The sequence below is a fragment of the Wasmannia auropunctata genome, unplaced genomic scaffold, assembly GCF_000956235.1.
Source record: "Wasmannia auropunctata unplaced genomic scaffold, wasmannia.A_1.0 LD336000.1, whole genome shotgun sequence".
Lineage (NCBI taxonomy): Eukaryota > Metazoa > Arthropoda > Insecta > Hymenoptera > Formicidae > Wasmannia > Wasmannia auropunctata.
The window spans coordinates 2,746,229-2,761,406 of NW_012026890.1; the positions used below are offsets into that span (position 1 = coordinate 2,746,229).

Genomic DNA, 15,178 nt, shown 5'->3' on the forward strand with positions numbered 1-15,178 from the left:
GCAGAATTTGTTTGGCTACAAAATTTTCTTATATAAAATTCTAAAATATAACTGGGAAAAAAATTTAAATAACGTGAGAATTACTGTTACGATAGTAACGATTGTAACGATAAGAACGATTGTAACAGTAGAAAGAAACAATTGTGTCACATTATTTATGAACGAAATAATGTGATAATTATTTATTAGGTATTTTTTCACATAAACAAGTGAAAACGAATAATAACTTCTTCTTCTTAACTTAAAGACTATTTAACCAAAATCACATATATTTAAGAAATTAACTATAAGTAACAGAATTGAATAAAAACGGCTTCTTTTTCTAATAATGAATATAAAAATTAAAATAGAGAAACAACCACACATAAAAATCTATTTTCTTTATTTTTTAACGATAATTCCTATGCTACAATTATTTTCAGATAATAATGTTACTATATATTGATCTAATAATATTTTATGATTCATATAAGTAATTTTATTAAATATGTATGTAAGTAAAAGTTTTAATTAAACTAAGCAAATTATCAACACCAATAATCACTAAAATATGTTAAGATAATATATTGTATTTTCGTTATAAAAAAAAATTTTTAATTTTGTGCACTCATTAAAACTTATTTGAATGAAAAAAATAACTTCTGCTTCTACATTCGTGCACATTTCGCAAAACAGGAAACTAATAAACAAATACCGATCTATATATAGTGTATCTCGCTTTGTGGTCACACACATATCTATTATAATTTCTGAAATATTTACGACGTAACAACTGTTCTTTTGTCCTTTAACGAGAATTTAAATAATCGGTCTATAGACATGTTATGTTCATAATTCATATTAGACATCGAAACGATGTCTACCCAAGTGGCAAAATAACGTCAAATGACGTCTTAATGACGTCAATAAGATAGAAACTTCATTTGACAGCATCTTTCTACTTGGGTAGACATCGATTCGATATCTAATATAAACATCGAATCGACGGTCTATAGACCGATTATTTCTCGTTGAGCTTCTCCCTTTTGTCTCCAGCACTACCTCATTAATCTTTAGGAAATATTAGATTAACTATCCAAAATGTATTAAAATTGTATAATAGAGGTAAGAACTTTATTATATGTTTACGCATTAATATTAAAATATTGAACTTATACACACACACACACACACACACACACACACACACACACACATATATGTATATATATACATATATATGTAAATATAAAGTTTGACCGTAGTGTTTAGTAATAATTGGACATCATGTAGAGAGTATTTACTATACCCTCTGTACGACAATTATTACAAATACAATAATTTAATCTAATTATAAGAAATAATCGAAAATAATTAATTAGAATATTGGAATGTTGTTAATTCTTTAAGAATTTATTTTGATTTTTTATTTAGTTTACAATTTTTAATAAATTATAATTTATATAAACGGAAATTTTTTAAACTATTTATATTATTTAAATTAATTTAAATTAATCTAAGTCCAAAATTAACATCAAACTATGACTTGTAATAAATCACTTTCGAATGTAGTTCCAAATAAGGATTATCGATTCATTTTCATTAGCTTCCTTTGCTACGCGATCGATTAAAGTAACGACCAAACAATAGCTTCTTTCGTGACTTTCATGAGTGTCAACGGAACAAGTCTAATTATAAGCTAGTTGCTTTTTTTTATTACTAATGTGACTGTCAAAAAGCGAAGAAAAATGATAGAGATAGTGATGCAGGAGCATACTGAAGCATAAACGATAAGCAGCGATAAATGACCCAAAGTGTAAGCTTTTAATGAAAATTATCAAAAGCATTCAGTAATGCACAAATATATCAATAAATGTTTCTTTACGTAGGTATTAATTATACTATTATTATTATTTATATAATAACTTTGAATAAAATTTTTGTCTTCCTTGTGATTATCGCTAAATGATTTTATAATATATCAATTAGAAAATTAAAATTATAATAATAAATTATTATTAAAGTTATAATAATAAGTTTAATTAATATGATTGTAATAAAAGCGTCAAACCTTTGCGTCCTTCAAGATCAGCTGCCATTTGTACCGAAAGAGGAACATTCTCTTCTTCGATCGCTCTTTGAACATCTTCGATCAGCACGTCATATTTTATCCCACTTTGTCTGAGATGCGTTTCAACGGTATCAAGCATTTGGCTTTTTACGAAAATATCGACAGACGATGGTTGATTTGACCATATCGAAAATGCTATATAAAAAAAAAGTATCTGTTTAGTTATTTAACCTTCTACGATTCTTAATAATATCTCACATCCATTTTGCGCGCGAATGAGAGATAAAATTATGTTTTAATAAAAATTTTATTTATTACGTACAACCGTATGATTCGTATTCGTCCACATAATTATTCACTATCGTATCGTTATGCTTGTAGAGCCTCCACACTTGATCCCCCTCGTAAACAGCTTTCAGCGCAGTGTTTCTTTTATGTATTTGTTCAATACCATCCCCGAAATAATCTGGCACAGGTTCCTTTGATACAGGATCCACGAAACGGGTTGCATCAACGAAGACGACGATGGCTAACGTCGTCAACGTCACCCACTTCATGTTCACTGTCCGTAACTGCCCGCTGTTCCTCATTTTCGCCAAAACTGTTCTGAAAACGGAATGTACACGGCTTTTATAATACGCGGCGCCGACCGGTGAGCGAGAGTAACGGAATCACCCGATCGAGGATACGAAGACTGTCGAATCCGTTACGGTCGTCGCAAATTCACATCGAAATGGATACGTGTACTGGATGGTAGAAGGACAATAGCTAAACGGACAATAGCTAAAAGTTTTTTTTATTTAGCATATAGTCGAACAACACGCGTCGGTTGCCGATATTTTTATATAGAGTACGTTTATTTATGCTTAACAACATTATCGATATTCAAAAAATCGCGATGTAAAATTTCATGTTCTAATCGATCAAAGAAATAATTGAAAAAGGAAGTCTTCTTTCGTTAGACACTTTGTAATCATTGACATTTAAATTAAGCATCTTAATCAAGAGACTTAGTAATGTCTCGCGCCAAATATATATATATATATACAGGCAGACCGACACTGTCGATATTATTTACAGCAGAGTTTGGTTAAATTCTTTTATCGAACTCGTAAATTCGTTGAGCAATTTGGAAAAAGTTAAATGAATAAAAAGATATATACAAATTTTTAATTAATTTATTAATTTTATCTTCTTTTTGATATCAAATTTCTTTACTTTTTCGTCTTCATAAAGTCGTAAAACTGCTATAATTAAGAAATCAAGAGGAAATATACAACATAGAATTCATCGTTTTTAGCGTTTTAATTTTTATAATTTATAGAATTCTATATACATGCACAAGAAGAAACCTTTAAAATAATTATACAAAAAAATAAATGCTAGAGTTTTTGAAATTTATATATTTTATTTGATCTTTTTTTAAGTTACAAGATTATCTATAGACTTTAAATATTATTGTTCCTTGTAAGAATTCGTTATTGCAAATGATCCATTAATGCTCGGCTACTTTATTTAATTTAGAGCGCCGACGCAGCTCTCGACGACGCGACAGCGCAAATCGCGGGCAGACACGCGGCTTCTACTGTACATCCTCCTTGTATCATTCTTGCACCGCTACGTCGCAATCATGATCGCAGCTTAATAACCGATTAAAAAAAAAGCAACACTGCAACGTGTGCATCAGGACATCATTTGGGACAAAATCGTAAAAGTATGAAGTGCCTATTGACGATCGTCGTTTTCGTGGCTGTTGCCTCGTCCATTAAGGTACCGTTTGCTGTGTGTGCTTAAAACAATTTTATTATATTATCCCCAACTGCATTTTTTAAATACCGTTATATGTATAATTCTAACCGTTTAACGTAGAAAATAATTGATTGTTGCATTAGAAGAGCTTCTATTCTTTTATCTATGTAATTGTGTGTCAAATTACGATATTTTCAAGGCATTGCAATATTAACACTTTGCATTGCATATACTTTCATAAAATAAAAAAGAGGAATCTAATCGCAAAACATTATTTTGGGCACTGAATTTTTATTACGGATATCTTTTCGTGAAATTCTATAAGACATTATTCGTGAATCCGATGATAAAGATTCTGTATTCGTCGTAACATGTATTGACATGATAAATTTGGACGTTATTTTGCAATAAATTGTTTATTTAATTTGAAGTTTGGAAAAATGTTACTTTATATAGCTGAAATAAATAGATAATAGTAATAGGTCAGACGAACGTGCTACCTTCAGACATCATAAGGTTTCTTTGGTCGCTTCGATAGACGCATGAACACGTGCATCAATCGTGCAACTTTGCACGCGAATAATTCTGCCGTGGATGTGTATGTCACTTTAAATACAAGCCACTACGACTGTTGCGAATACGCGTTAAATTAATGGCCCTATTCTATATCACTTTTATTAGATTCAAAATCAACACTTGCAATATTTAAAGCAGATAGAATTTACGACACATTCAAAATTTTTATGAAATATAACAACATCGAATGTGATTTTTTGTGATTGCATTGAAATCAGTTTATATTTAAAACAAAATATAATTAAAAAAATAAAACTTTATTGTAAGCATTAGGTAACGTTAAATAAAATTTTGATGATAGTTCGATCTATGTATGTATAGTAGAAATAAAAATTATGTTATATAAATGTTACATATGTATAGAAATTACAGGTCCGGAAACGATTTTTTTTAATGTTACAATTACAAAGATATTAAACATGACATCGGGTTTGTCGTTAATATATTATAATGAGAGATAAGCGATTTGATTCTTTTTTTGTAGTCTAGCTGTGTTTATCATTTGACATCATTGAAGGAAATCGTCTGAAAGGCTCTGATGAATAAACGGCCTTGTATTGGTCTCAAAGTATCAATATGTACATTTCATCAGTATATATATCAGTATTATATTAATACACCATGAAAATATTTTTCATTAAAAAGGAAAATGAGGTGAGACTGATAAAAAGTGCTTTCAGTTTTCACATAAACTAATTTAAGCGGAAGAACATTTATATGCTTGCGATAATCAGTCTTTCAATATCAATTACAATGTGGCAGGAATATGTGATGATACCATTGCTTGCTATATTTTTTATTAGCAACGTTACCAAACTGCACGTGTATTCGTTTTACAATTGGATGAGTAAACATTTTTAAGCAATGTTTAACCAGTATTTTATCACCATATTGTATTATTCCGACAGATAAATGTAACATGATAACAAAATGTTTCCGAGCGTATGCGTATATATCTCCTTTTTATTTATAAAATATACAGCAAACGTATTCCGCAAAATTTGATCGTTAAATTGGTTCAAGGTAACATATAAGAATATATTTTAATTGTTTTGCATATCTTTCACTTATGTAATTTTATAATCCCTACTTATTAGATATTTACTTATTCTACTTATTCTACTCAAAACGTGAACTACTTCTGTGTGCTTTATTTATAAAATATACTTACCTTTTTATTTATAAAATATACTTACAGCAAACGTATTCCGCAAAATTTGATCGTTAAATTGGTTCAAGGTAACATATAAGAATATATTTTACTTGTTTTGCATATCTTTCACTTATGTAATTTTATAATCCCTACTTATTAGATATTTACTTATTCTACTTATTCTACTCGAAACGTGAACTACTTCTGTGTGCCTTTATGACCTTCCCGTACTTTTAAAGACGTTTGATAAGAAAACTAGTTGATAAGAACATAATTTCTTTACAATTTTAAAGCTATTAAAAAAATTGTCGCTTTTTAGTAGTCTTTGTTCTTTTAGTTATTAAAATAAAACGTGTATGAGAGAGACAGTCTTATTTTACTTTTAATAGAAACTTATTTTCTATATTCTTTATCATTTATATAGTATAATTAATTTATACTCCTATAAGAAAATTATATTATTACATTAAAAAGAATATTATTATATCAATTTTTTTCTTTCATTTTAATTAATATTTAGATATTAATTAAAACTCGTAGATATTAAACTTGCTTTTATTTTTATTGTAATAAATAATCATTACGTAAGATCTACGTGAAAGACAAGTAAATGTTTTAAAAAAATTTCCATTTCAGGCAGAAACATTTAGAGTCACTGATCAAATATACTTCGATATCATGATTGATAATCATCCAGTTGGTAGGATTGTTATTGGTTTGTTCGGCGACATTGCGCCTAAAACGGTGAAAAACTTTATCACTTTTGCTTCCACTGGTGTAGCTGGAAAGAAATACACAGGGACCAAATTTCATCGCGTGGTAAAGAAATTCATGATTCAAGGTAACGCTTCTATTCTTCCGATAAGAAATTATTTTTTATTTTTTATTGCACACACTAAATTATTATTTAAATTTGTGATTACGCATATATTACAGGTGGCGACGTCGAAAATGGCGATGGTACTGGTTCCATTAGTATTTACGGAAAATATTTCGATGATGAAACATTCGAGGTGAAACATAGCGGATCATTGTTCGTCAGCATGGCAAACGCTGGAAAGAACACGAACGGTTGTCAATTTTTCATCACTACTGTAGCAACTCCTTGGCTAGACGATCATCATACTGCATTTGGAAAAGTAATAAAAAATATATAAAATTACATCATATTTAATTTATTATTTGCTTGTGTTTAACGACATATTATTAAAAAAATAATTCAATATGGATAACTATTAAACAACTTTTTTACTATAATTTATTATAGTATTATGAATGATTATTTAAATCTTTTATATGCGTCTTTTATATGCATCTTTTCGTTAAACAATTCTTTCTGTAGGTGGTTAGCGGGGAAGCTGTGGTTTTCAAGATCGAACAGACCAAAACAGATAGCGATGACATTCCACTCGTGCCTGTAATAATCTACGATAGTGGAATTCTTCCGACGGAGCCATTTACTATATCAGATAATCCTTACGAGTAATCTAATATTATCGATGCATTAATAACATTATTAATTGCTTTCTAATAAGGGGGCTAATGAGTCAAGCTGGATATATACATTTATTAAAATATGTGTAATACGTAAAAGTGTATAAGTGTATAAGTAAAATACGGCTAATACGTACTGTATTAAAATAGATAAATAATAATGTCAACACATTGAATTATATTAAGGCGATCTGCTTTAAGAAATACAAATTTTTTAAATTAACAGTTATTTTCAGTGGCTATTTAACGTACTTAAAATTGTTAATAGAAATTCGCTTGCATACAAATGTCGATATTCTCTAATAGATAGTTTTCTTTGCGTATTCTTGCCTTGTCGTCCATTTCCATAACTCAAACTTGAAGTCTATATTTAACAGGTATGATTTATCATAAATGTTATTAGTCACAATAAATATCTATAGGAAGTCAAGCAATGTCAAATAACTATTGCAATTATTTTGACATTATTTGATATTGCTGGACTTTTTATATTTCCATTTTATCAAAGAATATTGACAATTGTATGCGAACGAATTTGATAATGATTGTAAGTGCGTTAAAAATTCATTGAACACCGCTAATTTAAGAATCAAAATGTTTGCATTTCTTGAAGCAGATGGTTGACGTGACATATGGTATTATTTGTGACATATGGTATTATTTGATGTGCTGACATTGTTATATTTATTTATTTTAATACACGTATTAGCATGTATTTGGTTTATTAGCCCTTATATTATTTATAATTTAAATGTTTATTTCTGTGGGACCTTTTCAATTTTATTTAAAATTCAATTGATTTTCCTTCCTTGGCTATTCCCTAACTTAATTAAATTGTTGCGCTTCTTTCTATTATAATTATAAACTCTACGTTGATAATTATGTTTGCATAGTCTTGGAAATTGAAGAGGCGTAATTGTCACAACAGTAATTAATTAGTTGAGTAACATTAATATATAAAGCTATAAATATCTTTACGCGCTTTAATAGCTTTATAGGCTTTACTGTACGCAATTATAATTGATGTTATATTTCGGAACAATTTATATTCTTGATTGTTTTATATTATACATGAATGAAAAGACTGCTTATGTAGACGTAAGTATAAAAGTAAACGTTAAAATTTTGATATGCTCGGAAGATAGATTGAAAATATATTCTTTGACGTAAACTATCCGCCTTTTTTATATTCTTTATTCTTTATCTGGACAAATAATGTTTTAGTGACACAGCTGAGTTTATCATTCATTAATGCAATATTAAAACGTGCATATTTGCAGTGCATGGGCGTGGATTAAGGCGACCTGCGTACCGTTGGGATTTAGCTTCTCGATACTCGCGGTCTTCCATTACATGATGAAACAGTTGAATGTCTGAATGATAATTTTGACATGAAAGACTGACTTTAAATAATAAATTTACGCCTTTACTCGATCTACAAATTTCATATTTATTTATATATATAGTACAGTACATAATTGTACATTACTTATGTATCATTCTTATAAGAGAGTTACGCGTATAGAGGTGACACAAAGTTATAGTATGGTTTACTTCTTGGATAACACGAGAAGAAAGGAACATCAAGCGCCATCTTTGTAAAGATCGTGACATTATTATTTAAAAATTACTTCGTCTACTTTATGTAATATATTAATAAAACGAGAATAATATATATAACATCATATTATCTCTGATCTCATATTTGCCCACCATATAATTTTAAAATATATACACTTTTGTAAAATACATATTACACAATTTCTTGATTGTCATCATATAACAATATATGTATATATATTGAATACGTGGAAAAAACAGAAAAGCGAAGAAAAACATTTTAATTAAATTACTATTAATATTTAATTAGTATTAATAAGTATTAAACGGCGAGGAAGAGAGAATTGCATTAGTATATAAGATAGTGTCGATGACATACTATAGTTATCGCGCATGCACATTTCTCTTTTACACGAGTACATAAGAATCTTGGAATCAACTTTGATGGCTAGGCATCTGAACAGTCAAATCAGTCGGTGGCAAACCGGCGTCGATCAGACATCAATAGCTGAACTTGACTGCAGTCGTACACTGAGAGGAAAAAAAAGTAATTATCTTAATTTAATTATAATGTAAATGAAATGACTGCTTATGTAGACGTAAATATAAAAAAAAGTTAAAATTACGTTAAAATGTTGATATGCTCAGAAAGTAGATTAAAAATATATTTTTTGACGTAAACTATCCGGTTTTTTTTACATTCGCCTTTATCTAAACAAATAATCTTTTAGTGACACAGCTGAGTTTGTCACTCATTAATGCATTATTAAAATGTGTATATTTACATTATTTACAGTGCATGGGCGTGGATTAAGGCAACCTGCATACCGTTGGGATTTAAATTCTCGATACTCGCAATCTTCCATTACATGATGAAACAATTAAATGTCTAAGCGACAATTTTGATATGAAATACTTTAAATAATGAATTTGCCGTTACTCGTTTTGTAGCTTTCATATTTATTTATGTATGTACTTGGAACTGCCTATAATTGTACATTATTTATATATTATTCTTATAAGGGAGCTGCATTACGCGTATATTATAGTATGGCGCTATATAGGAGCTGATACAACCGCGTTATAGTATGGTTTGCTTCTTGGATAGCACGAGAAGAAAGGAACATCAGGCGCCATCTCTGTGAAGATCATGACATTATTATTTAAAAATTACTTCGTTACTTTGCAATAAATTAATAAAATGTAAAATAGGATAATATGCATAACATTATATTATCTCCGATTCCATATCTCCGCCAGCCATTATGATAGTATAGTTTTAAATCACACTTCTTTCTAAGATGCATATTACACAATTTCTTCATCGTCATCATATGAAAAAAAATATATATATATTAAAGACGTAAAAAAGAAAGAAAAGCGAAATAGAAAAATGTTCTTTTTAATTAAATTACCATTAATAGTATTGAACGGCGAGGAAGAGAGAATCGCGTTAGTGTAAGATAATGTCGATGACGCACAAAGTTATCGCGCATGCACACTAGGCTTTGCTCGTACCAAGCATACGCGGATATCGGATTCAACCTTGGCTAGGCGTCTGAACGACCAAACCAGTCGGTGGCAAACCGGCGTCGATCACCAGACGTCGGTGGTCGGCTGAACTCGGCTGTAGTCGTATGTAAAAGGGAATTGAGGGTCGGTCGACGCTCCGACGATTTTGTAATAGATGACACGTGGACGTGCACGAGCGCTGTCATTCATAAAATCACAAGAAAGTACACGGTACTTAAGTGTGTCGTGGACGTGGTGCGTTTGTGTGTTCATTAATCGTGACAGTGTGATGTGTTGCTCTCGCGATTGCTGAAAAGCATTGTCGGAAATTAAAGCGCATGTTGCTCCCTTCGAAGTTCGATCGGTCCGAGGACAGCTGGGAGAAAGTTCTTGAAGGGGGATGTTCCGAAACAGTGTATAAGTACTCTCGTATAAGGTACGCTCCATTTTCTATTACAATGATTTACGCAATCGGGAGGCAAATGCGAAAATAACAGCGGAACGTTTGAGAATGTTTGCTCCAGTATTTGTTGATCTTTGATGCCATGAAGCAGTTAGAATCTTTGATGGAACTCGAACAGTGTTTAGAACACATTGTGGCGTGTTTAATTTAGGAGCTGTGAAGACTCCTTTTTTTCTTTAATTAATAGATATACATATGTATAACATGTCAAAAAATAAACGTGACAGATTGCATGATATATGTTGTCATTTTAAATAAAATGATTGGCCTCAGATTTAGAATTTCCTCTCGTAGTCACAGATATCTACTGACAAGGTCTCTGCTTGCAAATAAAGTTTGAAATTACAAATTACAGAATTAGGAATAAATTTATGATAGTGGCTTTTATTTTGCTCCGTATGTAATAAATAGCTTTATGAATGGATTTATGACAATAAATTTGTAAGATTTGCTAATATATAAAGAAATTATAAATATAAAAAAAAGTAATGACAAAGTTAGCAAGGTACTCAATGCAGGCATAAGATTGCGTTATCATATAGTATATCATTGTCGACAACAATTACTGTAAACGGAAGCATGAGCCACTGCAAATATATGTCGCGACCAAGGACGGTATAACAGTCTGCGATGCTGTGTTGACTCAGACTCATCCATAAAATAAAAATAACTTTGAGAAAAATTTCTCTACGAAAAGAGAAATTTTTCTCACAATTTTGTAGTCCAAATTTTTTTAACACAGCGTAGTCAGATTTTTTATATTCATATTTACATACTTATTAAATAAAAAAGCAGAATTTAGAAAACATTTACACGCGGTTGCAATAAATTATTTATATAACATGAATTTTATTATATTTGTGTAATTATATATGTGTTGTATCAATTTAAAGATGCTTTAAAATATTGACAAAGAATTTAGAATATGAGCATTGTATAACATTTACAATTAGTATTATCTACCTGATAATCGTGCAAGTGTACAAAACCTCCCACATATATTTGTGCATTACTATCAGCAAGATAACAAAAAATATAAAAAGATTCAACACCGTTGTTGTTCTATATATGTACTACATACTAAACAGTCACTATAAATTATAGTAAATCTTGTATTAATTTTATTTGTCTCGGATTATTTTTTAACAAGTAATATGAATAGCATATTTTATTTGTAGTAGTAAAATTCTGTAATTCACGTCTTATTCCTATTTTATTTACAGTTTGTTAAGTAATACAATTTGAACTATATTGCAATAATTAATATTAAATTAACCTGCAACTACGCGCGTCACGGAAGTCAAATAGCTAACAGCTCATTGATAAATGCTTATCTATAAATTTTCTAGAAATTCTATTTTAGCGTCTTTTTTTTTAATTGCTTTAAAAGATAAAAAGAAGAACCAATTTAAAAAACAAATTTGTTATTTATAAATATATATACATATATATATATATGTATATAATATTTTTAATACAATATTACACATATATATTTTTATATATGTATAAGCATTTTTATATATTTTACAAGCTGAAAAATAGTTTTAGACATCGAGATAATCTATCGCAATTATCAAAAACATCCAGAAAAATAGAAATCCAGCATAATGTTTCACAGTGCAATTAAAATGTGCAATCTCTTGATTAATCTCACATTATGATGTGCGATATGCATCTGTACACGAAACATATCAACTCGGCACGCAAACTGCACATTTCATAAATTACTACCTACTGCGAAATTCAATCAAAACATAGTTTTCTATATCAAGACAAACAAGAAATAAATATCAAATATATATTAATAAATATATAATAAATCTAAATATGTGTATAACAAGTTCACATCTTCTGTACGTTATTACATTCACGCATACATTTACTCAGCATTTAAAAATAATTCTTCTTATTAGATCACAGATTGACCAATAGCTAGACAGAGACGATAATTTGTGAGACATAATCAATGATGGTAATAATAGGTGTTGACGAATTCTTTAGTAATATAGTAGTTTATTATTTACTTATTGAAATAATTAAATTTTATTTCTTATACAATAATTTATGCTGTATCCACGACAATTAAATTTAAACATTCTGTTACTGCACGAATAATATTGCAATATTAAATACTATACTAACAAATATTTTATTGAAATAAAATTCTTATACCTCTAATTATATTATTATATTATGGAACACATATGGTATCGGTTACATGATTGTGAAATTCTCCATACATTTTAAGTAAAGAAACAACATATTATTCATCATGTAATTTTAACAAAATCTACACGTTATTGATTAGCATACTTCGTTATTGATTAGCATACTTCGAGTATTTACGATTCAAGTAAACACATCAGCCAAGTCAGATGGCTAATTAAAATACGACACGTGACACATGTGCGAACTACGTATAAGACATTCAATGAGAATTACGCATACGATCTCGAACATATCTCTCCTTAAGACAATGTACTCTTAAAATTTGCACAACGAGAGAAATGTATAGAAAGGTTATCAATAGCAGCTTCAATCTAAAGCTTCGATATCTTGATAAAAACACTGTTATGTTTGCACATGAATCATGCACGGTATATATACCGTTGTCAATCATGATATTATTTATCATAGGGGAACATTTGCTCCACCCAATTTATCTCCCCTGTGCAGTCCAATAAGTAAAGCCATTAGACGCACCTTAGATGTTATCTCTGACAATATTCGATAATATATTTTTTCTTTCACAAAAAAAATCATAAGAAATTTTAAACTCATTCTGTTAAAAATTAATAATATCATTATTAATATCTTATACTATCGTCATTAATCTGTTACATTCCATAAATAAGACATTATGAAAATTAAATAGAATTAATGATATTCTTTCAGAAAAAGTAACTCGATGCAGATATAATTCTCTTTATAAATGATTATTATCACTATTGTTATTTGAAAATCAAACGACATGCGCTATATTGTAAGACTGAAGAATCTTTCAATTTTCGAAAAATCAGATACTAAAAATAAATCAATGTGTTTATATTATTATTCATAAGTCTTATTTTAACAATAGATATCTCTTTAAGTTACACAAAAAGGAATTGTCTGTTACAAAAACAATTAACGCTGATTTTTAATTATCCATTTTCTTTTCTTTTTCGTGTGCCGTATCACAAAGACTGTTGTCAGATTCCATGGAATTATAAAGTTGATTGATATTGCTCATGGTGAAATAATACGTCACGCAACGTCATGCTTTTCTCTCCCTCTTTCTACCGCATACACCATTCGCGTTCACATCTTCATACGATAAAAGCGTAACCGGCGCACCTTTCAGCGATGTCGTCCCTATGTAATTGGCCCGTAATTAAGGTGGGCGCGCCTCTTTTTGCTGAATCCTCTCACGGCCAAAAACATACTCGCTCTCGTTCCCAGAATTGCTTAATGGCAAGTCATTTCCGAAACTTTCAATTATCTCATTCCGTCCCCGACTACTTAATTGCGATCTGTTACACACGCACTTACAAAAATAATTAATTGATTTGCTAATAATAAGATATAAACTAATAATTTTCAGTGTTAATTTCTGATAGTCACATAAAGTTGGAAAGATGCCCTGTTGTCTAAATAACTTTGAGTAACTTCAAATGCTGTTTATACTATGGCTACTTGAGGAACATATCATGTGGAGCACAGTGAAAACCGGTTTATGAAAAAAACTTCAGGGTCTTTCGTCTGAAAGGGTCAATGCAATCGTAAAGCGAAGAGCGTAGCGTGGAACGCCAGTATTGCGTCTCTTGGCGAAATGAAGTTAAAGATGTTCGATTGCCCTTGTCGATGTCAAAATGTTTACAATCATAGAGAAATTTCAAGATGTTTTGCTCTTAGGCGCACAGCCAATCATTACGTCCCTGTTTCCTTTGTTTCAGGGTGAAAGGCCATCCAGGCACCTCGAGGCATGACGAAGGCATACTGGTTGAACGTGGCCCTTCTCAGGGTCATTCTACCAGCCATCTTAGCTGGATGTGAGTTTCATTCGCATGATTTCTTCTCTATTCAGTTTTCTTGTTTATCAAATAATTTATGTATATTTATTTCTTCAAAGTATATAATTAGAGGCGAATAAAAATGAATATAAAATCTTTTTATACATGAGATTAGTTTTATCTTATGTAACGAATGCATATTTTCTGCATTTTTACCGGCTATATCAAGCGATTTGATCACTCATTTTTTCAAAAACATTTATTTAAATATATGAAATATTTGATAAAAACAATTGCAGTAACTTAACTGAAAAACTATTTAAAAAATAAATAAAAAAGTAATAAAGCTTTAATTTTGTATAGTTTCAATATTTTAATTTTATTGCTTTATCTGCAGACGTTAAATATTTTTATTTTACACTTCCTTTATTGTTATAATACATATTATGTATGATTTATTGAAAAAGTACTTGCCATAGAACAAAGATTGACGAATTTAAATTAAATGCTAATATTTACGTAAAACATTACAGTTGTTTGTAATACGAAATATGAGATAATATAAATGCACTGATGATATCATACCTGTGGTCGCCATCATTTTCAATCGATTAATAATCCTAGCT

General features: G+C 29.7%; 3 protein-coding genes across 6 annotated transcripts in view; 2 read left to right on the forward strand and 1 right to left on the reverse strand.

The window, feature by feature from the left end:
• The window catches only part of LOC105453353 (carboxypeptidase B-like), an 8,514-nt gene extending 2,889 nt beyond the window's left edge, over positions 1 to 5,625 (reverse strand). The window contains exons 1-3 of one of the 3 annotated variants that reach the window (XM_011695230.1): positions 5,547 to 5,625; positions 2,373 to 2,656; positions 2,051 to 2,245 (exon numbers count right to left, since the gene is read on the reverse strand). In XM_011695230.1, coding sequence (XP_011693532.1) covers positions 2,051 to 2,245; positions 2,373 to 2,640 — 463 coding nt within the window. In that variant the 5' untranslated portion in view covers positions 2,641 to 2,656; positions 5,547 to 5,625. Of the gene's footprint in view, positions 1 to 2,050; positions 2,246 to 2,372; positions 2,657 to 5,355; positions 5,446 to 5,546 lie in introns of those variants that run through there. The other 2 variants (XM_011695232.1, XM_011695231.1) reach the window with 2 other exon arrangements.
• Positions 3,594 to 8,702, forward strand: LOC105453351 (peptidyl-prolyl cis-trans isomerase, rhodopsin-specific isozyme). 2 transcript variants are annotated; one of them, XM_011695228.1, is made up of 5 exons: positions 3,594 to 3,820; positions 6,165 to 6,369; positions 6,465 to 6,667; positions 6,871 to 7,010; positions 8,303 to 8,702. In XM_011695228.1, exons 1-5 carry the CDS (start codon positions 3,767 to 3,769, stop codon positions 8,397 to 8,399), a joined length of 699 nt encoding a protein of 232 aa, XP_011693530.1. In that variant the 5' UTR covers positions 3,594 to 3,766; the 3' UTR covers positions 8,400 to 8,702. The 2 variants fall into 2 exon arrangements, with proteins under 2 accessions (XP_011693530.1, XP_011693531.1); XM_011695229.1 differs by lacking the exon at positions 3,594 to 3,820 and adding an exon at positions 5,580 to 5,614.
• A 1,739-nt stretch (positions 8,703 to 10,441) lies between these two features.
• The window catches only part of LOC105453435 (piezo-type mechanosensitive ion channel component 2-like), a 27,522-nt gene continuing 22,785 nt past the window's right edge, over positions 10,442 to 15,178 (forward strand). Inside the window, exons 1-2 of the mRNA XM_011695395.1 lie at positions 10,442 to 10,530; positions 14,496 to 14,591. Coding sequence (XP_011693697.1) covers positions 14,525 to 14,591 — 67 coding nt within the window. The 5' untranslated portion in view covers positions 10,442 to 10,530; positions 14,496 to 14,524. The remainder of the gene's footprint in view (positions 10,531 to 14,495; positions 14,592 to 15,178) is intronic.

Excerpts from the sequence above, each read along its gene's own strand:
- LOC105453351 (XM_011695228.1), top strand. The coding sequence starts at position 3,767 with ATGAAGTGCCTATTGACGATCGTCGTTTTCGTGGCTGTTGCCTCGTCC. Across the intron at positions 3,821-6,164 it reads CTGTTGCCTCGTCCATTAAG|GCAGAAACATTTAGAGTCAC; the intron begins GTACCGTTTGCT and ends TTTCCATTTCAG. Across the intron at positions 7,011-8,302 it reads ATATCAGATAATCCTTACGA|TGCATGGGCGTGGATTAAGG; the intron begins GTAATCTAATAT and ends GCATATTTGCAG.